Genomic DNA, 22,916 nt, shown 5'->3' with positions numbered 1-22,916 from the left:
CTGTGCGGGCCAGGGCTTAGCCGTGCCTGGGCACCGCCCCCCGCCCCGCCGCCCCGCCCCCCGGCTCCGCCCCAGCAGCTGCCGAAGTGCACAAGCGGAGGGAGGTGCGCTCACCGCTCGTGGTTCCGCAGGTCCTTGAGCTCCGCATACGCCTTGCCGCAGCGCTCGCAGCCGTAGGGCCGCAGCCCCGCGTGCGTGCGCCGGTGCTTGCGAAACACCGAGGGATCTGCGAAGCTCTTGCCGCAGTCAGTGCAGGCGTAGGGCCGCTCCCCGGTGTGGCCTCGCTGGTGGATCTTGAGCTTGGAGAGCGCGCCGTAGGCCTTGGGGCAGTGCGCGCACCGGAAAGGCAGCTCGCCCGCGTGCGACGCCAGGTGCACGCGCAGGCACACGGGCTGCATGAAGCGGCGACCACACTCGGGACACGGGAAGGGCTTCTCGCCCGTGTGGCTGCGCCCGTGGCTGCGGAGCTCAGGCGCCGTCTTGTAGGCCTTGGGGCACAGCGGGCACGCGTAGGGCCGGGGCTTCGCCCCTGAGCCCGAGCCTTTGTCGCCACTGGCCTCTTCCCCCTTGGCGTCAGTGTCCTGCTTTGGCTGCACCTCTGCCACCTCCTCTGCGCGGTGCACAGGCACATGCGTGGCAGCGTGGCGCGCGGCCCTGGGCGCGTTGGGAAAGGTCTTGGTGCAGGCCAGGCACTTATAGCGGCGGCCACAGCGCTGGTACCCAGGGGCTGGGGACGTGGCCTCCACCTCCATGGGCGTAGTGGGTGGGGCTTCTCTGCAAGACAATCAAAGTTAGGCCAAAGCCAAATCCCTTGGCTAGTCTCCAGGCCTCTGAGGGCCTCAGAGCGAACTTATCTCACCGCACTGCCCACCTGGTATGCTCAGCACAAATCAGGGACTCCCACAAGGTCCCTGCCAACACTCCCAGCTCTGACCCTGAGCTTAAGTCTCCTCTGTGTTCTGCTCACTGAGGGAGGAATGAACCTGGTGAGGGTCTCAGGCTAAGAGAGGGTCTAGCGTCACAAAAGGTCTCCTTGTACGGCTCTCCCCAACCTCTGGGCTTCCCAACTCCATGGCACCCCACAATGCCTCGGTTCCATCTGTCCTACTCTCAGCTCAGGGTCGTGTGCAAGGTGACAGAGCAGAGGGTGACCAGCTGTGGGGCCGGCAGACAGGCCTAAGTGCGGAGGATGGCTACATGGAGTGGGTGGTGCTGTGTGGGAGTGACAAGCCCCTCACATGTATGTGCTGTACCCCTCTCTGCTTGGTCAGCTCTCAGAGATGCAGCTGTTCCGAGTCTGGCCTTGTACACCATAAGGGACTCCAACCCAGGCAGGAATCCTAGTCCACCCTCTTCTGCAGTGGAATCTCTGCTGGGCTCCTGCTCCCACAACTCTGGTATTAGGAGCACACTCTCAGCCTGAGCCACTAGCAGCCAGAAACCTCTTTCTCTATCATAACCTATGTATCTGATCTAGTGAGGCCTCCTGGGACACCAGCTCTAGCCGAGGTCCCTACTTTCTGTCTGGAGCTCAGATACAGCCACACAGCTGCTCCTAGGATCATGACTGGGAGGAAATAGGATTAACAGCTGCATTAGCCTTAGGAGCAGCTCATCCTCCCAGGGGATGAAGAGAAGAGGATTACAGCAGATCCACTTAAGGAGAGCAGCAGCTGCAGTTTGGAGAGTAAGGTGGGAGAGGGTAGAAGAGCCAGGTGTGCCCAGGGCTAGGAGGCCTGTACTCTGCTCTGCTGCCAGCCCTTTGGATGACTTACTGTAAGGCCTTAGTGAAATCAGTAGTTGTTTTAGGCCTGGTTTCTTTGTCTGTATACCTGTGCGGTGGGAGGTTTCTAAGTCATGGCACAGGGTAAGGCGGAGGATGGAGCGGAGCTAAGACAGCAGGGTGCAGAGGGAAATGTGGAGCCAGGCTTGGGGGCCTTTACACAAGGAAAGGGCACAGCTTACCTCCTGGACCCAGAAGCCCCTCCAGTGAGTGGCAAAGGCTTCAAGTCAGCACCCTTTTGCCTGCAGGTCCTCAGTCCTACCCACTATCCCGCCCCTCACCCCATGCAGCCAGAGTCATCTCCATAAAGCACATGTGATGCTCCATCCCCTGTTCACAAACTTTCCAAGGCTTCCATCCCATTATCCATCCTGGTCATTCCAAATCCTACCAATGCTTCGTTTGAGCCCCACTTTCCCTAGGCTCTTCCTGCACATCCTCTTTGTTTTGGCCCCAATCCCATATAACTCCATTCTGCCCTCCACTTGGTTATTTCACTTTTCCCACTAAATCCTGGGGCTTGAAGCTGAGTTAAAGGGCTTGGTTTCAACAGCATAAATTTCTCTTACAGTGCCTAAGGGATCCAGCCCTATCTCTGGACGAGAGACTATCTCCTACCAGGCTAACTCCAGACAGTCTGCTTGATAAAGTTTCTCCTTGTGAAAATTAAGGGTAGCAGGCTGGGGTTACAGGTTAGTGGCAGAGTGTCTGCTTAGCACAAGTGAGTCCCTGACCCAACACTCGAAAAAAAAGAAACGAAAAGAGAGAAAAGAAAAAAAAAGGATAGCTTACGTGTACTAAGCACTTACGAAATTCCAGGTTGTATCCCATGCTCTTTATGTGTACTGACTCACTTACCCTTCATGTCAGCATCATGAGAAAAGTTCTTTTCATAGATAGAACTGAGGTCCAGACCAACAGTACAGGACTGTGGTTAAGCGCACAGCCTTTGAAGCCAGAACACCCAGGTTCAAATCTTGCCTCCATCACTTTCCAGTTGTAACCTTGTGCAATTTATTGCATGTCTTAGGACCTCAGTTTTCTCATCTGAAAAATGAAGGTAAAAATAGTACTTACCTCAGAGGGCTGGGTGAGGTTTGAATGAGACAAGAGTAATTACTGCCCTCAATTAGAGTTTTCAGAGCCTGAACCTTATTGAGCATGCTACCTTATTAATTCTCCTCAGATAGGAGTTACAGCCTCTGTTTTAAAGATGAATAAACTGAAGTTCCAAGAGTAACAAGGCTTGCCTGGTCACACTGGTTGGACTTGAAATCAGGTGTTGTAACTTGTTCTAAGTCTTTGGGCCCTTGCTCAGTGTTGAGACCTCCCAAGCTTTTTCCTGCCCCATGGTGACCAGAACCTTAAGCTCAAGTTGCACCTGTATCTTCTCTTATCCCTACAGAACTGCCTTGAGATCAGAACCAGCACATTTAGGGGACTGGGCCTGCTGGTTCTGAGCTTGGCCTCTGTTCTGGCCCTTGACGGGTCTAGGCCTCAGTCTTATACTGTATCTGTGAAAGAGAAACTAGGTTGCTGGAGGAATAAAACCGTGCTAAAGCACCTCCCAGGGAAATGGTAAGGGAACACCTGGTTGGTCCCAACAGGCACCCAATTCCATAAAGAGAGGAGGGCCGGGTAAGCTAGGCCTGTCCAAATCTACTATCAAATCCTTACTTTGCTGAGGACTCTTCCTAGGATGACATTTTTCCAAGTGAAGTCTGCAGGTCTCTTGTACCAGAATAATCATCTAGGGAGCTTGAGGCAGGACATAGGAATTTATATTTTAAACAGTTTCTGGATCACTCCACCCAACACTTAAGAATCAATGATGGTGTACACTCTAGGAGGCTGAGACAGGAGGATCACTGCAGGTTTGAGGTTAGCCTGGGCTACATAGCAAGACCCTGTCTAAAAAAAAAAAAAAAAAAATCAGGTACATGGGCTAGCCTCAGTGGTAGAGTGCTTGCCTAGCATATTCAAGGCTCTGGGTTTGATCCCTAGCATTTAAGAAAAAAACCCAAAAAACAAAAACAGAATTGGCCGGGCCTGGTGGCACATGCCTGTAATCCGAGCACTTGGGAGGCTGAGGCAGGAGCATTGCTGTGAGTTTGAGGCCAGACTGGGCTATACAGTGAGTTCAAGGCCAGCCTGAACTACATAATGACAACTTGTCTCAAAAAAATAAATAAAAATCAAAGACACATCCTTCAGTGTTCACATGCTCCTAGGAGCAAATCATTTTACTACATCTGTTTTCAGATGTGGAGATTAAGACCCCAGATGGGAAACAATATATACAAGGACCCAGCTAGTCAAGGAGGCCATATTCAAACTCAAGTCTTCAGGTCCCTGGGCTGGGCTCTTTCTCTACCAAATTTTATTCACTTGAGGGGTTTCTTTAGCCAAATCTTAACACTATTCTCAGAACAAAGACCAATATTTTTCCATGATCAACAAGGCCCCAGTCCATCTAATCTCCAACTCCTCTCCACCAGCTAGCTCACTAGGTTCCACCTACCTCCTTTATTCATTAAAGAGCTCAATTCCTTCCTATCTTAGGGTGTTTGCACTAGCAGTTCCTCTGTCACAACCACTATTCCCCTAGGATCTTTGTGTAGGTGTTCCTGAGTTCTTTTGTGTCTCAATTGCCTGCCACTTCCTCAAAGAAGGCTTTCTTAATTACCTTTTTTTTTCCCAGTGCCAAGGACTGAACTCGGGACCTTGTGCTTGCGAGGCATTGACTACTTTTCTTAATGCTATCTGCATCCTGCTAATCATTCTCTTTCCCCTCTTAAAATTTTTTATGGGGGCGGGGATTTACCTCAGTGGTTCTGCTGCCTGCCTTGCAAGCGCAAGGACCCAAGTTCGATCCCTGGTACCAAAAAAAAAAAAAAAAAAAAAAAAAAAGATAGTTGACAGTTGAAAGAAGTGCCAACACAGAGAACCAAAGTAACTAGCAATAGCAGCCAGTATTCAAAACCAGCTGGTCAGACTCCCAAACTTTTGTTCTCTTATGAGTATTGCTTTGATAGCACTTATACCTCTTATGTTCTGGTTGTTAACACGTTTATGCTGAAGACTGAAATTTTTTAAATTTTTGCATGAAATTCATATATATATTATCTAGAAAAATTCAAGGAACAAGAATTTGAAGAGAATACATTTCATTATGATCCACTGTTGTCGGGAGCCATTCTACATAATTTTGGGGAAAAACTCATTTCACAATTAAATTATGATTTAGGGCTGTCAGAGGCCTCAATAGTCCCGTGATGCTGTGAGGCTCAAGGGCAGGATTACATCAGCTGAAATCATCTAGGTTCTTTGAGAACCAAGTAGTAATACAAGAAAGATATCTCACCTGGAGAAAGACAAGTTCCTCATCAGCTCAGCTCATCCCACCTACTGTTGTAAGAAGTCTTTGCTCATTTCATCATCCTAATCAACATGAGCTCCTCATAGACCTAAGACCTTCATCACCATAAGATCCTTATTGGTGTAGGATCACTGCCACCCTCTGAGACATCTGATACTCCCTGTGCACCCAATAAATAGTGGCCAGCTCAGAGTGTTTTGTCTTTGCCGGCTCCGAGGCACTGACCCCCACCCCCACCCCCACCCCGTGTACTTTGAAACTATGCAAGTCTCTATTGTTTTTTTTTTTCTTTAGCCCTTGCAGTCCCCTTTTCTAGGGAATCAGAAGAGTGATAAACCTCTGATACATGGTTATGGGTGTTCCAAAATTGAATCATTAGGCATTGAAGGCTTAATTATCTGCCTCCAACACTGGGTGTCCAGGCTGAAGAGCCCAGAAACTTGACTGTGTGTATCCTCTATGTCCAGAGCTGTTTGGCCACCTGAAGCAAACAGCATGAATTAACTTCAGATAGAATTCAAATCAGTCTTAGGCTTTGCCTCTCCCATAGGAGGAGTTTGTGAAAAACAGTCAGACTGCTATTTATGAACTGAATTTGTTGTCCTTTCCAAGTTCACAAGGACCAAATATCACTTCGGTTATTCCACAGTGTGTTCACTATTGTGATGAAGTCGTGTCTTTGCCTCACTCCCCTAGTAGGGGATGACGTTCTGCTGTCTCAACTATATACAGAGATTCAACTCCCCAAAAGCTCAGGCTAAGGTCCTGGGAGCAAGGATGAGGTGAAAAGGTGACACCTAATACTCCCCCTCTTTAAACAAGTAGTCATCACATAAACTTCACAGGCCATAAGCGATCTGGTGAGTTGATAAAACTGTGCAGAGGTGCACACTAATATTCTCGGCCTAAAACCTGGTCTTTTTCAGCCTCAGCTTCAGTGGCAATCTCCTCTGGTCAGAAAACTAAGCCCCAGCCCAAATCCTCAAATTTGTTTTTTATTTTTTTGGTACCGGGGATCGAACTCGGGTCCTTGCACTTGCGAGGCAGGTGGCGGAACCACTGAGCTAAATCCCGGCCCCCAAATCCTCAAATTTGGACACCTCTATATGCCATGCCCTCTGCCTAGTAGCCTCTGCTTGCCTTCTTGCAAGAGAAAACTCTTCTGCATCCTTCGAATACTCCATACTTAATGAAAAGGATCAAAATGTATATACCAATAAGATGGGGGGTACTTAACGGACAGTAGAGGTAAGGGATCCACGGTGCTCTGAGCCTCAATTTCTTCTTCAGAGAAATGGGGTCCCTGAGGCGTATGGGAGACTGGAGGGTGCTAGGGCTTAGCAGGCGCTCTGAGGAGGGGCCAAGGGCTGCACAAGCCCTACTTTCCTCTCTGCCACCGTGTGTGTAGGTGCTCCGGCAGGACAGGCAGCTCCTCAGGGCAGGGAGGGCCCTAGGCTGACTCGTTTGGGGACTAAACCCTAGGAAAACGTGGCCTCAGCGAACGTGGCAAGCGCGACAGAATGAGGGAATGAAAAATGAATGAACGGAGGCCCGAAAGCGGGACAAAGGCGCTGCAAGGTGGCGTTCTTTAGGACCGCGGCAGGGCGGCGGGGCCTCGCGGGGAGGGGGCACCGGCGCCAGGACCGAGCCGGCCGGCCGCACCGCGGGAACAAAAGCCCGCAACATGGCGGGCTCTAGGACCCCCGGGCCCGCCCCGCGCACGGCCGGCGGCCGCCTCGGCCGAGCGTAGGGACCCGAGCCGCCGGCCTGCGGGCGGGACAGCCGGCGGGTTCTAGGACCTGCTGGCCCGGAGACCGCCCTGGGCCGCTCACCGCCCGCCCCGCCCGCAACGGGCCAAACCAGTTCTCGCTCGGCGCCCACAGAGAAACCGAGGCCAGCTGGGACCACGTCCGCCAGGGAGCCGCCCCGGGCCCTTGCGACTTCTGGCCGGCGTCTTTTACCTGACTCGAGTGGGGCCGACTCCGCGGCGTCGGGATTAGCTCCTCACACCGACAGAAGCCCGGAGTCCGCCCGTGAAGGGCCGGCGCTAGGACCCAGCGGGGGGCGGGGCGGGGCCAACGGGCCAGGAAGCGGAAGTGAAGGGAGCGCCCCGCGGAGGAGGAAGGGAATTGACAGCGGCTCCTACCGCCTATGGTGGCGGAGAAACGGCTCGCAAAGGGTCTCTGGGTGCTAAGGGGAGGAGACGCCGGGCCGACTGACCGTACACATCGGCCAGGCCACCGAAGTGTCTCCAAGACCTAAAAGGTGGGAGGAAAGGCCGTTCTCAACCTAAATCCGCTTATATTCCACATTTCCTTCAATAGCGAGTGACTTTAATGGCGTTTCCCCATCTGTCTTAGGAAATCTTCCAGCGAGCCCCCTGAAAAGTGTCGCCAAAGTACTGTTGCCAGGGCTGCAGAATCTTTTTTTTCTCTTCGTCTCATTCAATATATTCCGGGACGATTTTAGCAGCTCTGGACGGAAGTGTGGCTAAGGTAGTAGCTAAAAACGCAGCGTCGCGACCTACATGGGCGGAGACAGTTGCACCCAGCCAGAATTTAGCGCCGGAAGTGTGCGCGGAACCGCTGCTTGGAGGCGGGACAGGAAATGTTCCTGAGGCGGAAGTTTCGCGGGGAAGCTTTTGCCTGTAGGACACTTCCTGTTTCTTAGTAACAATAGGAAGTGTCCGTGGAGCTGGGGCTGGACGTCCAGTTCTTATCAGCTGCACTTTCTTCCCTCTACTTCCTTCCTCTTCTCCCTTATTCTTTCTGACTTCTCCCCTCCAGCCTGTCTGGAACTCTGGATGAGTGTGCGTGTATGGGAGAGCGAGAAGCCTGCACAGCCACTCCTTGGGGCGCGCGGCTGCAGTTAGGGTAAGGGTCTCAGTGCGCAGGCGCAGTCCCCAACGGACGCGCCTGCGGCGGGAACAAGAAGGGGTTGGGGTGAGAGGTAGGGGTCCTGAGCGGAGACTGCCAGAAGAGTTGAGTGACGGGAGAGTACCTCATTGGTGGTTGATTTGGGAAGGGGACCGTTTAGAGAAGGCGCTTTGGGAGATGAGAATTCCGGGAGCAGTTCAGCGAGGGGGCTAGTGTCGGAGATAGTCGTATTGGAGTCCCACGGGAGTCAGAAGAGGCCAAGATGGTACAGGAGGATGAGGAACTACTACTGAGAAAGCAAGGGCTTTGGAATGAAGATTCATTGGGTTTGCTCATGTGTAAACTAGGTTAACGGGAGCATTAAGTGTTGTGAGGATTTGGTGATACATTGATTATGCTTACCCCAGTGCCTGGCACATGGTAATACTTAGCATGAGTTGCTGTCACTATCAGCATTAGAAGAGGAAATTGAAGAAAAAATGAGAAATAGTAAGAATAATGTAAGGTGGCACGGGATAGAAAAAGGGGATGAAATGAAATTCCCAACTTGAAATGGGATGGAACGTTTTCAAGATGGATGGTAGTTTGCATAAAGGAGCTGGCCAAGAGAGTCTTGGAAAAGAGACCTTATTATAAGGACTAGACGAGGTGTGGAAACAAGCCAGTCTTTCTTTGTAGGGAACCTCTCTCGGTCCTCACCTGTCAGCTGAAGAAAGTAGCTGCTTTTTCAGGCTTCCAAGCTACTGTTGCTGAAGGGTAAAAGAAGATTGGACTTATTGAAAAGACCAGTTTCCTTTTAAGATGTCACAGAAAAGTTTTACATTTTCAGAATTGCAGAGAGCAGAGGGTTAGGAACATAAAATTTGGGATGGTCTGAAAAGCATGATAATAGAACTATGATCTGAAGCAGGTCATATCTCTGTAGACTGTATCCTTATCTGTACCTCTAAGGATAACTTAAGCATAGAGGAGCTGCCATATTTGGAGAGCTGTGCATGGGGAGATCTTAAATGATGGTACGTCTAGATTAGCTCTAGTAGAAAGCGAGTCCTTGGCATTGATGGTTGGGGAGCCTCATCAGTGACCTCTGGTATATTTGTTGCTCATAGAGACAAGACAAAGTAAATTCAAGCCTTCCTTTTGACCACTGCCCCCTCTTCCTAGGCCCCTGCACCAGAGGAAGATGCTACTGCCACCTGTCTACTTCTCCTGAACCTCCAGATTTCTGTCACATTGCCCCATGGAGGACACACCTCTCTCACTCAGCTGCTCTGACTGTCAGCGCCACTTTCCTAGCCTCCCAGAACTTTCACGGCATCGAGAACTGCTCCATCCATCTCTCAATCAGGACAGTGAGGAGGCTGACAGCATCCCTCGGCCCTACCGCTGTCAGCAGTGTGGGCGAGGCTACCGTCACCCAGGGAGCCTAGTCAACCACCGTCGGACCCATGAGACTGGACTTTTCCCCTGCACCACCTGTGGCAAGGACTTTACCAATCCTATGGCCCTCAAGAGCCACATGAGGACACATGCTCCTGAGGGCCGCCGCAGGCATAGGCCCCCTCGCCCTAAGGAAGCCACTCCACATCTCCAGAGTGAGACAGTGTCTGCTGATAACAGGGGCCAGAAGCTTGGACCTAGGGAAGGCTGGGAAAACCAGACAAAGCATACAAAAGAGACACATGATTGTGAATGTGGGCCTGACCCTAGAACAACTCCAGGCACTTTGGAAAATATACCCAGGAAACAAAGAGAAGGCTGGGAAAGGCAGCCAGATTCTGAGGAGGGTGCTGAGAGCTGGGGTCCTACCACTCACTCTCCCAGAGCCCCGCCTCTCCCCATTCCAGCCAGCAGCCTCCTTAGTAATTTGGAACAATATTTGGCTGAATCAGTAGTGAACTTCACAGGGGGCCAGGAGCCTACCCAGTCTCCTCCTGCTGAGGAGGAGCGGCGGTATAAATGCAGTCAATGTGGCAAGACCTACAAGCATGCTGGGAGCCTCACCAACCACCGCCAGAGTCACACTCTGGGTGTTTACCCTTGTGCCATCTGCTTCAAGGAATTTTCTAACCTCATGGCTCTGAAGAACCACTCCCGACTCCATGCTCAGTATCGGCCTTACCACTGCCCCCACTGCCCTCGTGCTTTCCGGCTGCCCCAGGAGCTGCTAGAACACCAGCAGTCCCATGAGGTCGAAAGGCAAGAGCAGCCCTGGGAAGATAATGGGATGCCCACCGCCAATGGGCACACAGATGAGAGTGCCCGGGACCAGATACCTACGACGCAGATGCTGAATGGCTTGGAGCTCAGCATTTCTGGGGAGCTGGAAGATAGTGGCCTGGAGGAATACCGGCCTTTCCGCTGTGGAGACTGTGGCCGAACTTACCGCCATGCTGGGAGCCTCATCAACCATCGAAAGAGCCACCAGACAGGTGTCTACCCATGTTCAATGTGTTCTAAGCAGCTTTTCAATGCTGCAGCCCTCAAAAACCATGTACGGGCTCATCACAGACCCCAGCAAGGAGCCGGGGAAGATGGGCAGTCATCATTGCCACCAGCTCCCCTGGTCTTAGCTGATACCACCCACAAAGAGGAAGAAGCCCCCACCGCCACCCTGGACTATCGTCCTTATAAATGCAACGAATGTGGTCGGGCTTACCGCCACCGGGGGAGCCTGGTGAACCACCGGCATAGCCATCGCACAGGAGAGTACCAGTGCTCACTCTGTCCCCGCAAGTACCCCAACCTTATGGCCCTGCGCAACCATGTGAGAGTACATTGCAAGGCTGCTCGAAGAAATACAGACCCAGGGACCAAGGGTCCTTCCAGTCACCTCAAGGTAGAACTTTTGCCTAACTCAGTGGGAGCAGAGCCAACCTTATACACAGATGAGGGACACAGGTGCCAACGTGAAGAAGGGACTGTCAGTATCCCCCCAACAGCAGATACAACATCACCACTAATATGTAGCATCTGTGGGATGCTCTTTGAAGATCATAAGAGCCTTGAACAACATGACCTGACCCATAGGGAAAAGGGAAGTAGCAGAACAGAGTCCACAGTATCACCTCCTAGGGCATTTGAATGCAGAGACTGTGGCAAGAGCTATCGACACTCTGGCAGCCTTATCAACCACAAGCAGACTCATCAGACAGGGGACTTCAGTTGTGAGGCCTGTACCAAGCACTTCCACACCATGGCTGCCATGAAGAGCCATTTGCGACGGCACAGTCGGCGACAGAGTAGGCATCATCGGAAACGGGCTGGTGGTGGGGGAGAAGCCAAGTTCCCACTAGAGGGTCCCTGGGCCCAGGAGTTGGAAGACAGTGAGGGCCTGGATTCTTCCCAAGACCCTGCAGGGGAAAGTCCTTGTGGAACTAAAGTCAGCTTGGAAACTGATGTAGACTGTTTGCAGGCTGAATCTGAAGGTGACCATTGTGGGCTTGAGAGGGATGAGGCCTGTTTTCAGGGTGATAAAGAGGAGAGTAGAGGAACTGAAGAAGGACTGGAAAGAAAGGAGGCCTGTTTCCTTGACAACTTGGACATCCCAGGTGATGAAACCAATGGGACTCGCTTCTCTGATGGCCTTACTGGGGTGGATGAAGACCAGAAATCAACCACGGGTGAGCCCAACTCATCTTCCCACTCTGCTGAAACTGTTACCAGCTGGCAGACTGAGGTCACTCACAAATGTTCTGATTGTGGGCATTCTTTCCCCCATGCCACTGGACTGCTGAGCCATAGGCCTTGCCACCCACCAGGCATCTATCAGTGCTCCCTCTGCCCAAAGGAGTTTGACTCTCTTCCTGGCCTACGGAGTCACTTCCAGGACCATGGGCCAGGGGAGGCAGCCTCAGCACAGCCTTTCCTGTGCTGCCTCTGTGGTATGATCTTTCCTGGGCGGGCTGGCTACAGGCTTCACTGGCGCCAGGTTCACAGCTCCTCTGGCATGACTGAGGACTCGGAGGAGGATGGAGAAGGGGAAGGGGCAGCAGAGGTAGCCTCTACTCGTAGTGCTTCACTGCAGCTCTCAGAAGCAGAGCTGCTGAATCAGCTGCAGCGGGAGGTGGAAGCACTGGATGGAGCAGGTTATGGGCACATCTGTGGCTGCTGCGGTCAGACCTACGATGACCTGAAGAGCCTGGAACGTCACCACCAAAGTCAGAGTTTGGAGAATACCATAGATAAGGCTCCAAGCCATTTGGAAGCGTCAGATGATGCCACAGAGATAGCTGCAGACACTGTCCTTGATGGCACAGTGCCCTTTGTCTCTGGAGAGGGTGAAGACACGAAGTCTGAAGAGGGATTGAGTGACACGGTTCTAGATAGCCTTTGCATGCAGGTTGGTGAAAGTTTTCTGGAGGTTCACCCCCGTCCCTTCCGCTGCAACCAGTGTGGCAAGACCTATCGGCATGGGGGCAGCCTGGTGAACCACCGCAAAATCCACCAAACTGGAGACTTCATCTGCCCTGTCTGCTCCCGTTGCTACCCCAACCTGGCTGCCTACCGTAACCATCTGAGGAACCACCCTCGCTGCAAAGGCTCTGAGCCCCAGGTGAGGCCCGTTCCAGAGGTAGGGTGCAGCAGTGAGCCCCAGAATGTGGCAGAGGGAAAGCCAGAGCAGGCAGAAATGGGGAAGTTCCAAGAAGAACTTAAAGTGGAGAAGGTGGCAAGGGTGAAAGAGGAAAAGTGGGAGGAGACCACTGTGAAAGGGGAGGAGATAGACCGACGGTTGGAGACAGCAGAGAAGGGTTGTCAGACGGAGGCCAGCTCTGAGCGGCCTTTCAGCTGTGAGGTGTGTGGCCGCTCATACAAGCATGCTGGCAGCCTCATCAATCACCGGCAAAGCCACCAGACTGGCCACTTTGGCTGCCAGGCCTGCTCCAAGGGCTTCTCAAACCTCATGTCCCTCAAGAACCACCGGCGCATCCATGCAGACCCTCGGCGTTTCCGCTGCAGTGAATGTGGGAAAGCCTTTCGCCTGCGGAAGCAACTGGCCAGTCACCAGCGGGTCCACATTGAACGGCGTGGCACTGGGGGCACCCGGAAGCTGATTCGGGAAGACCGGCCCTTTGGGTGTGGGCAGTGTGGTCGGACCTACCGCCATGCGGGCAGCCTCCTGAACCACCGGCGCAGCCATGACACAGGCCAGTATAGCTGCCCTTCTTGCCCCAAGACCTACTCCAATCGCATGGCCCTGAAGGATCATCAGAGGCTACACTCTGAGACTCGGCGGCGGCGGGCAGGGCGGTCCCACCGGGCAGCTGTGTGCTGTGCCCTCTGTGGCCGTGGCTTTCCTGGCCGAGGATCTCTGGAGCGGCACCTGCGGGAGCATGAGGAGGAGACCAAAGGGGGGTTGGCCAGTGGCCAGAGAAGCTCAAATGGCACAGAGGGCAGTGAGGGGAACCTGGTCAACAACCAAGGACCAGAGGGCAGATCAGGGGGTACTGAGTCAGTACCCCAGCTGGAAGATGGAGCCATGAGGTTAGGAGAGCATAGTCAGAACCCTACTAGGACAACAGATTCAGAAGCCACAGAACCACTGTCCTGGGGCATGGGGAAAGCAGATGGATGGCAAGGAGAGAGAGGACTGGTAAATCACAATGGAAGTTGGGTTCCTCAGGGTCACGTATTGACCAGGGCAGAAGACCAGTCAGAGGACCATCCCCCCGGGAGTCCTTGCCAGCTTGCTGACAGCCAGCCCAATGGACCTAGTCTAAGTCACGTGGATAGCTGGGATAATGGAGACAGCAGCTCTCCGCTCCAGCCAGAGAGCCACTCCTACGCCTGCTGCCAGTGTGGCAAGATTTGCTGTCAGTCCGATGGCTTCATGAACCACAACAGGCACAAGACAGACCTCCACTATTGCCTGCTCTGCTCTAAGGAGTCCTTAAATCCCATGGCCACTAAAAGCCACAGCCACAACCATATAGCTGCCCAGAGTTTTTCTTGCCCTGACTGTGGCATGGCCTTTGAGTCCCACCATGAATTGGCCACTCACCTGCAGACTCATGCCATGGGCCACAGTCAGTTGCCAAGTCTGATAAAAGAAGCTGGGACTGTGGAGGACAAGGTGGGGATCGCTAGCCAAGGGAAAGGTCAGGAGGCCCCATCAGAGCCCCTCAGAGCCTCAGGGAAGGAGTCCAAGGGAGCTCGTGGTGGGCAAGGAGCAGACTTCACAGGGGCTGACGACAAGGAACGGCCCTTCCGCTGTGCCCAGTGTGGGCGTGCCTACCGCCACGCCGGCAGCCTGCTGAACCACCAGAAGGCCCACACCACTGGCCCGTACCCCTGCTCCCTGTGCCCCAAGCTCCTGCCCAACCTGCTGTCTCTGAAGAACCATGGCAGGACCCACACAGACCCCAGGCGCCACCGCTGCAGCATCTGTGGCAAGGCCTTCCGGACAGTGGCCCGGCTGGAGGGCCATGGGCGGATCCACACTCCCCAGGAGGGGCCTTTCACCTGCCGCCACTGTCCCCGCCACTTCCGCCGGCGAATCAGCTTCCTGCAGCACGAGCAGCAGCACCAGGAGCCGTGCACAGTGGCTGGCTCTGGTAAGGGAATGAATGGGCGTGGGCAGGGTATTGAAGAGTCCCAGGAGGAGGGCCAGTTGGGGCATGTGGAGGGCCAAATTAGGTACCATGGTGAGGGGGAAAGCAAAGAGGGAGAGAGTTGCATGGACCCCAGGGTGGGGGGGACTGCAGGTGGAGTGAAAAATGGTTTGAGGGAGCTGCCTTTTGAGCAGCTGAGATCTGCACCCCTGGGTTAGATAAACAGATGGCATGATGGGTTGGGGCAGTGTAAGGTGAGAGGTCATAGGTAGAGGCAGCTGTGCGGGCTCCTCTGTCATAGCCTAAGAGGAATGGCCTTTTTCTTTTGACGTGGGCTGGGTACCTGGGTATCACCTAGCTATTATGTCTGGAAACCCTCCTGATTCAGCCAGCAATATTTTCTAGAGAGAAAGATGAAGCCATTGATTTTGTCTGTTCTGTTGTAGAGTAGGCAGGGAGCCAGGAAGCAAGCAAGGGAGCATGGGCAGGGAATAATTGGGAGTCCCAGCATTCCTAGGTCTATTCAGGCAGTGGGGGCGTGGCCTTTTGGGCTTCAGGAGATGTGGGGTCTGCCCCTCAGTCAGTGACCAGTGACCTCCACTGACTGGACTGCTTTATGGCTTCATTGCTGACTTGGCAGTGGAAACTGGGCCGATGGTCAGGATCCAACTCGAATCTCTTTCCCCACATCTTATCCCTGTTCTCCTCTTTTCTTGGGGACTAGACTTCTAATTTTTTTTCCTATAAATATTGTTCCAATATTGTCTCTTCTCTTTAGTCAGTCCTTCTCTCGCTGCTGTAGATTTTGTTTTTAGTATTTTATTTATTTTTGAGGCAGGGCCTCACTGTGTAGCTCAGGCTGGCCTTCAACTCACTTTGTAGCCCAGGCTGGCAGTGATCCTCCTGCCTCAGCCTCCTGAGTGCTGAGATTACAGACATGGACCACCACACCCAGCTGTAGATCTTTTTAGATTCCAGCCAAACCATTTTTGCACACACATATCACCCCCCCACACACACCTTTAGCTGGAAGGCTGAGTCACACATAATTGTTTTTTTGAAGGCAGGCCTGGCCATAGCCACAGCAGTCATTCGCCCCATCTCGGCCTCTTATCAGACAGCATCTGAGTAGACTCCCCGCCCAGCCTGCCCTACACAGGATGAGGGGTGCAGGGAGGGGTGGGACAGGGTCTGCCCTACCCAGCCCAGTAGAGGAGAACTCATTCAAGGGGGGGTGTCCCGTAGACAGTGAGCCCTGGGACAGAGCTTGTCAGGGAAGAAGGATGTGATAACAGGGCTCTCGGGGTGAAAGATTTCTTGGGATTTCAAGGGAAGTAAGTGAGGGGCCAGGTAGCCAGGGCTGGGAAAGTGACTGGGAGTCAGAGTTCCTGGGTTTTCCTCTGGGGCCACGAACGGGGTGGGGGGTGGCCTGCGGGTTGGGGAGCTGTGCCATCTGCCCCCTCAGTGACCCTCTCTCTCCCCCAGGATCCCCAGTGGCACCAGCGGCAAGCAGAGGGGACTTGTCACTGCCCTCTCCAGCCACCCCTACAACCCCACTGCCAGACCCTTCACCCCAGTGGCCTGCAGACCTCAGCTTCTCCCTCTGAACTTCGTCTCCCAAGATCAGAACATTGGAGAGCAGGTTGATCTCCATGTTTCGCTCAGGAGTAGCTTGGGCATCCCCAGCTCTTCTCTCTCCCTGTGACCAGTACCCAGGTCTGGCTTCCTTCCTGAGAAGGGAGCGGGGGGTTTCTCACGTCCCTGTTGTTGAAGGATCTCCTTCCCCAACCTTTGTCACCATATTCTGCCAAGATGCTGGGCCAGATTCCAACACCAGGGAAAGGCAGGTTCAGAGAGCACCTCCTTGGGAATGTTGCCTGTGAAAGGGGAGCCTTTTGCTACAGTTTGTAACTTATTTTCTAAAGTCTATTTTGTAACAATTTATTTAAGTTTTAAAAAAGAAAAATTGCTCCCCCCAAAAAAGAAATTTTCAAAGCAGGTGGCTGATGTGATTGTGTCTGAGGAATGAAAGGGTAGAGATGGCAGGAACACGTGCACTGGAGACCAGAGCTGTGGGAGCATCTGCAGACGACATCCCTGTCCTGCAGGCCAGGGAGTAGGGGCCTCTGCCGGGCCTGCCCCAGGGCCTAGAACACACTTGGGGCACAGGGAGAAGCAGGCACGTTGTCATGGGAGTCATCTCACTTTTCCCACGTCCTGTGAAAGGCCCAGTCACCTGTCAACAGCTGGCTGATCGGCCTATGAAGGAAAGAAGGAGGGTGCAGTCGGCTTCATCCCCACAATTTTGTTCCTCCTTTAAAGGAGTAGAGTCTGTCTGCACCCACACTCCAGTTGCAAATGAGAAAGAGCCACAGTTAGCACCCACATGGGTCTGTCCACCGCTTCACCCCACACAGGCAGCTGCGAGTGGCTCAGAAGAGTGCTTTCTCCAGATTGATACAGACGACTGGAGCAGGTAGGCTCAGCAGGAAAGCCCCAGGGACACTTACGTGAGTTGGCTGGGCAGCTCCCAGCCTCCACCTCAGGCCCCAGCGCCTGTTCCTCGGGCTCTGGCTCCTCGGCAAAGTAGACCTGCCAGTCTAAACTGCTGACCCAGTCTTCATAGGCAGGCAGCGCTGTGAAGACAGCAGGCCTCACAGGGCCTTGGCAGGCATCTCCAAAGCTGTGTAGCCCAGCCAGGAACCACGTGCCTCTCACCTCACGCAGCAGCGGTGCCCCTGAGAGGCCCTGTCGGGTCAGTGGCCGTGGGTTATTTCCTCTACCGAGGCAGCTGTGGGAGGGCAGAAGGGGCTGAAGCTCGGGCTATTTGGGGCCTAGTTGGCAGGAAGGACTAGCTCTACTGAGAGGCAGGCTGGAAGCCAAGCCTGGCAGTTCGTCTGTTCATGTATGTAGTGAAAGAATATTTGCTGAAGTTTGGAACTAGGCTCACCTCACAGTGGGGCAGCTCACCCACAACACTGGCACACACCATCTCTGGCAGAATGGGAGTGCTGTCACCCCCAGGGGCTGTGTGCAGCCGGCTGCAGGCCCCAGACCCCAGGAGGGTCACAGGCACTGTCTGCAGGAAGCTGACGCCTGTCCGGTAAGGAAAAAGAGCAGGCTGCCCCAGTGGCCTTGGTGCTGGATGGATGCCTGCTGGTGGCCCCAGTCCTACATACCTGCTTCTTGGACCAACCCCAGGACCCAGCCACGCTCCCCATCAGGCAGGTGCTGGTCAGTATACGGCAGGCAAAGTGGTCGCAGGCTGGGGCCCAGGGTCACCGGCTGGGCCAGCAACAAGAGGGCCACATCATAGCCCCCTTCTGGGTGTGTGTAGGCCCCGTGTAGGAAGAGATGCTTCAGGCCCCGCTCCTCTGGTCCAGCCCCCAGCCCTACGCTCCATTCTTCCAGGGTCTGGCGCCTGTGCAGAGGCAGCATTCACAGCACTGAGTGACTGGGCTGGGACAAGGTGCACAACAGTGGGGGTGCTGCAAGGCTCACCCGATGAAGCAGTGGGCAGCTGTCAGCACCACCTCCTCGGATACCAAGGCTCCAGCGCAGGCCAGCTTCCCCTGGTGCTTCAGCCTGGCATCCCAGGGCCCCGGAGAGGGAGCTCCTGCCTGGGGACCCTCTCTCCTCAGGGATCCACAGGCTGAAACAGATGGATTACAACACCCAACTTGTTAAGTGCTCACTGGGCCACAAACTTCGCAGTGCTGCTAAATCCTCCCGGTACCCTTTAGGTTCACTGTGTTACCTCCATTACCAAAGGCTCCAGAGAGGTCAAGGACTTCCTAGCTCTGTACCAAAAGCAAGGAGTAGCAGACCTGGGATTCCAAAGCCAGAGCCTGAGCTGTTTAACCCTGGTGGTGTGAAAGTCCTCTGTTCCAGTCCTCCAGGAAAAACCATCCCTCTGGAGCAGGACGCATCCAGAATCCCTGGCCCACTAGCGCTTTCCCTAACATCAAGACATTGTGGACTGGGGATTTAGCTCAGTGGTTCCGGTGCCTGCCTCGAAAGCACAAGGTCCTGAGTTCGATCCCCAGTGCCAAAAAAAAAAAAAAAAGACATTGCTTCCTTCCCAGGCACAAGTTTGCATATGGTTTGCATGTTGGTTGCTTCATGCCGGGATTCTGAGTGAGTCCTGCCTGTTTGATCTTGCTGGGTCCCTGTCTGGAGGCTTGCTGCTGGTTTAGATAACCTTCAGCCATTTAGCTCAGTGGTTCCGCCACCTGCCTCGCAAGCACAAGGACCCGAGTTCAATCCCCGGTACCAAAAAAAAAAGATACAAGCAGGGCCAGGCATGTAGCTCAGTGGCACTGCGCTGGCAGAGGGGTCTGCGAGCTGAGGCTGGAGTCTTGGTTCTGGCAGGCAAGGGGGACTAGGGGCCGGGCCGGTTGGGAGCTTAGACTGCCCTGGACAGGCAGAGTACCTCTCTGAACTGAAATCCAGGACAGCACTTAAAAGCCCCCTTAGCCCTTGGCAATGTGTGGGTGCCCTGTTTCAGTTCTTTTTTCTGAACTGAAGTTTGCTTCCCTGTGGCCCCTCCCGCTGCCAGAGGTCCTCACCTTGGCCTGGGCGACCCCACATGCCCGTTCCCCACACGCCTGCTCGCACCTACACAGCTGTCCTCATCACTGGTCTCCAGGGTCCCTGGCTTCTGGGCCAGAAAGGCTGCTCCCCGAGCTCGAGCCTGCAGCCAGGAGCTGTGGGCCGCTGTGTCGGTCAGCAGTACAGGAGCGTCTTCCTGGGCACACCTTGAGGCGAAGCTGATGACCCCAGCCTGGACCCAGTGCCCGCTGGGCTCCTGGCACAGCACAGGGCCTCCGGAGTCTCCCTGCAGCCAGGCAGTGCAGCTAAGAAGCCGCCTGAGCCCCAGGCTGGGCTGTGCCCCGACCGCAGCCCTTCCACCCTCCTCTGAGAGTTGAGCTCCAGCCTAAGGCTAGGCCTCCCCTTCTCCCGGCCCTCTCCCGGCCCAGACCTGGCAGGGTCCCTGCACCCCAGGCTGGGCACCCCCACACAGCATCCCGGGCCGGGCCGGGCTGGACAGCAGCCGCTGGTGCAGCCGATTGTACAGACAGTTACACGTGGGGCGGCTGATGAGACGCAGGCGCAGGTTCCGGAGGGTCCTGGGAGCTGCTGAAGGGATGGGGGCCGAGGCTGGAGTCTTGGCTCTCATAGGCATGGGGCCTTGGGCTGGGATGGCTGGGAGCTGAGGCTGCCCTGGCTGAGCAGAGCACCTCTCGGGTCTTAAGTCGAGGACCGCACTTACCATCACCGTTGTCTTGGTCCCAACCAGTGGCCCAGCAAGAGGCTCCGAAGGGGAAGCGATGGGCAGGGTGGGGCAGGCAGAGAGGTGTACGGGTTGTGGGGTGGGCAAGCCGCAACAGGGCCAGGTCGGAGCCCTGGCTGTAGTGGTTAAAGGCCCTGGGCAACTGCAGGGCAGCTACCCCCACCTGCTCGGCCCCTGGACTCAGCCCTTCACGCTGCAGGGAACCCAGGACAACAGACCAGGTACTCAGTTCTGTCGAGGCCGCCCTGGAATGGGAAGGAAAGGCCTGGACTGTTGGGTGCAGGGGAGACAGTACACCCCAGCAGACGGCTCTGGCAGCTGGGAGACAGACAGACAGTAATCTGTCACTTTAATCACGGTCCTTCCCTTTTCTCAACCTGTTTATTCATTCATGAAGCTACCGTGAAAGGTGAGGGTTAACTCAATAATATATACCCTGGCTCAGGGCAGATTTTTAATAAATGGTACTTTATTCTAGGGCTAGGGATCAGTCTTGCGAGAGTTAGGGACGGATCGTCTGCTCCAAAGCCGGTGACCCATCTGACCCCACCATGACTCACTTTTCAAAGCAGTGGGCGGCAGTGAGGACCCAGGTGTCTGCTACCAGGGAGCCGCTGCAGATGTGGAGTCCATGCCTCCGCAAGCTGACTTGCCAGGGCCATTCGCTGGGTTCTGTCCTGCCGTCCTGAGGCTCAGGAGGGCCAGGTCCTCGCTGCCCACAAGCTATGGAGAGGCATAGGTCATCCCGACAGCAGACCCTGTCCTGCTTCACCCAGGCCTAACCCAGGCCCAAATCCTCAGAGCTTTCCCCACAGCTTACCACGCTGAGCTGCTTGAAGACCTGGGAAGAGAGAGACTCAAGTGAGAATCGGACACTTGACCTGCTAGGCACAGGTTTGATGGAGAGGTGGGCTTCGGTGAGCCCCGAGTTCTGTGACTGCATACCTCACCAGCCCCTCCCAGAATGAAAATATATGAGGTTGAGAAGTAGCTTTTACTGGAACCCATTCAGAGCACATGCTCAGTAATTAACTTTTCTCCCTCAGCTTGGTCAGCACTCTTGGGCCTGAGGAGCAGGGCCTGGGGTTCAGCTTGGGACCGGGCCAACCCTCCCCCGGGCTTCAGCACCCTACTCCCACCCCCACCGCTGAGTCAGGGAGTTGGCCTATGTGTGTGGAAAGCATTGGTTTAACTGTCCCTTCAGGCATGGAGGCTCTAAGTGGAAGGATTAGAGGCCTCTCCGTGTTCGGGTGGGAAAGTGGCTTCCCCACCCCATCCTAATGTCTCAGACTTGCCATCTTCCCCCATGCTGCCAGAGATCCCGCCAAAGGGTCCCCGCCTTCCTCCCCATCAGAGGCACGCACACAATAGACCCCTGGGACATCCGCCACAGGAGAGGCAAGATGTAACAGGAAGATGGGGAGAGGGGTGCCTGAGGTCACCCTGGAAGCAGAGGCAGCCAGTGCAAGGAACACACACAGGCACAATGACAGTCCCTACAGACACTGACTTGGCCTGGGAAAAGTGTACCCACTTATTTTGCCTCAGGTGGCCACATGTGCTCCCCACACAGCCAGACGAAGGCATCGCCACAACAGGACCATACGCACACTGAAGTGCAGGGGCTGGAGGGGCAGAGGGAGGCTTGAGAACCCCACAACCCCCGCCTCGCACACGAACACTTACCCTCTAGGAGGACCAGTGCTCCCAGCATGAGCAGCCCCGGTCCCCAACTCTGCTTCATGCTGCTCCAGGCCACTCTGCCTCCTATGCTGTGACTCTCAGAGAGCCACCTGGTCTCCCGGGCTCCACCTCTGCTCCACCCCCAGCTGGCTCAGGAGTCAGGTGTCACTGCTTTCTTGGGGTGGAGGGAGCCAGTATCTCCAGGCTCTGGCGCTGTGGCTATGTGACCCTGGGCTGATTATCACCCACCTTGGGACCCTGACCACAGAGCCAGACGGCCCTGGTTCAAGTCTTCCCTTATTACTTAAGTGCCCTTGGACAGCGAGCCTGTCTGTGTCTTGTCTGAGAAACTACTTCTGAAATGTAAAAATGGCTTCTAGTAGACTTGCTCCCAGCATGGGCACTTTATTGTGGAGCTGTGAAGGGCAGGAGGCAGGCCCCTGGGTCCACTTTTCATTTCAGCTTCCCTGCCTCTCAGCCGGGCCGAGTGGGTCTCACATACCTTGTCACCATGTCTGCTTCCAAGGCAGTGTGCAGGGCTAGTTGTTTGCTGGGCTGAGCCTCTCTGCTCCTTGCTGGCTGTGAACTTTGGGTGAATCCCCAAATCTCTCTGGGCCTGCTGCCTCTCCAGAAAGCAGGTACAGTGATACCCACCTTTCTTAAAAATGGGAAAGACTGGGGTGGGGATTTAGCCTGGGAAGTGCAAGGACCCAAGTTCGATCCCTGGTACCAAAAAAAAAAAGAATCCTTTTTCTCTTTCTGATTCATAATCCAGGCCAGCTCAGACTATTCAGGAACGCTGATCCTAACCCAGATGCAGCTGTGAAAAGTTACCACACAAATTCAAATTCTGACAGGTGGGGCTGGGGTAGCTCAGAGGCAGAGTGCTTGCCTTTTTTTCAGTGCATGCGTAAGGCCCTACACTGACAGAAAAAAAAGATCAGATCTCCGGACTCCTTCCCAGCACTAGCGATGTGATCTTAGGTAAATTAGCCTCTGTGTACCTCGATTTCCTCACTGATACAGAGATACTAAAAGTTCTTACCTCATATAATCATGACACAGATTAATTCATTTACACATGTTAACCTAAGTTCTTAAAACAGTGCTTAGCATGTGGCTAAGTCCTCAGTACATATTAGGAAAAACAAAACAAAAAGACACAACCTGGCCCTAGCCCTTCAGGGCTACCAAGACAGGCTGGATTGGCAGATGAGGCAGCTGGAGGGCTAAGTTCCCAGAAGTTCCCAGCCAGCGTGCAGGAGCCAGGAGGGCAGCATGCCCTTGCAGGTGCATTGCGACTGTCCCAGGGAAGGTCTGGGACAAGCCGCCAGCCTGTTTTCTGGGGGTG

At 54.4% G+C, this 22,916-nt stretch overlaps 3 protein-coding genes across 13 annotated transcripts in view; 1 reads left to right on the top strand and 2 right to left on the bottom strand.

The window, feature by feature from the left end:
* The window catches only part of Znf668 (zinc finger protein 668), a 17,242-nt gene extending 9,978 nt beyond the window's left edge, over positions 1-7,264 (bottom strand). The window contains exons 1-4 of one of the 4 annotated variants that reach the window (XM_021237485.2): positions 7,124-7,264; positions 3,461-3,541; positions 2,642-2,830; positions 115-774 (exon numbers count right to left, since the gene is read on the bottom strand). In XM_021237485.2, the coding sequence (XP_021093144.1) occupies positions 115-752 (638 nt within the window). In that variant the 5' untranslated portion in view covers positions 753-774; positions 2,642-2,830; positions 3,461-3,541; positions 7,124-7,264. Of the gene's footprint in view, positions 1-114; positions 775-2,641; positions 2,831-3,460; positions 3,695-4,607; positions 4,659-7,123 lie in introns of all 4 variants that reach the window. The other 3 variants (XM_021237486.2, XM_087208777.1, XM_004856222.4) reach the window with 3 other exon arrangements.
* Znf646 (zinc finger protein 646) lies at positions 7,245-16,587 on the top strand. Of its 6 annotated transcripts, none has more exons than XM_004856215.4 (3): positions 7,245-7,427; positions 9,203-14,592; positions 16,075-16,587. In XM_004856215.4, the coding sequence occupies exons 2-3, from the start codon at positions 9,279-9,281 to the stop codon at positions 16,194-16,196; spliced, it is 5,436 nt and encodes a 1,811-aa protein (XP_004856272.1). In that variant the 5' UTR covers positions 7,245-7,427; positions 9,203-9,278; the 3' UTR covers positions 16,197-16,587. The 6 variants fall into 6 exon arrangements, with proteins under 6 accessions (XP_004856272.1, XP_004856274.1, XP_004856273.1 ...); XM_004856217.4 differs by lacking the exon at positions 7,245-7,427 and adding an exon at positions 7,523-7,657; XM_004856216.4 differs by lacking the exon at positions 7,245-7,427 and adding an exon at positions 7,833-8,035.
* Positions 16,517-22,916, bottom strand: Prss53 (serine protease 53). Of its 3 annotated transcripts, none has more exons than XM_013076404.3 (11): positions 21,569-22,916; positions 20,703-20,723; positions 20,443-20,605; positions 19,862-20,127; positions 19,571-19,728; positions 19,207-19,426; positions 18,091-18,241; positions 17,769-18,010; positions 17,540-17,685; positions 17,100-17,337; positions 16,517-16,848 (listed from the first exon to the last, which is right to left on the bottom strand). In XM_013076404.3, exons 1-11 carry the CDS (start codon positions 21,624-21,626, stop codon positions 16,829-16,831), a joined length of 1,683 nt encoding a protein of 560 aa, XP_012931858.1. In that variant the 5' UTR covers positions 21,627-22,916; the 3' UTR covers positions 16,517-16,828. The 3 variants fall into 3 exon arrangements, with proteins under 3 accessions (XP_012931858.1, XP_012931859.1, XP_012931860.1); XM_013076405.3 differs by having other exon boundaries at positions 19,571-19,725; XM_013076406.3 differs by lacking the exon at positions 16,517-16,848 and having other exon boundaries at positions 17,145-17,380.

This window comes from Heterocephalus glaber, unplaced genomic scaffold, assembly GCF_053883595.1.
Source record: "Heterocephalus glaber isolate CG9 unplaced genomic scaffold, H.glaber_assembly_v1.0 deba00000943, whole genome shotgun sequence".
Lineage (NCBI taxonomy): Eukaryota > Metazoa > Chordata > Mammalia > Rodentia > Bathyergidae > Heterocephalus > Heterocephalus glaber.
The sequence above is the reverse complement of the archived record's forward strand: the minus strand, read 5'-3'. Positions and strand labels throughout refer to the sequence as shown.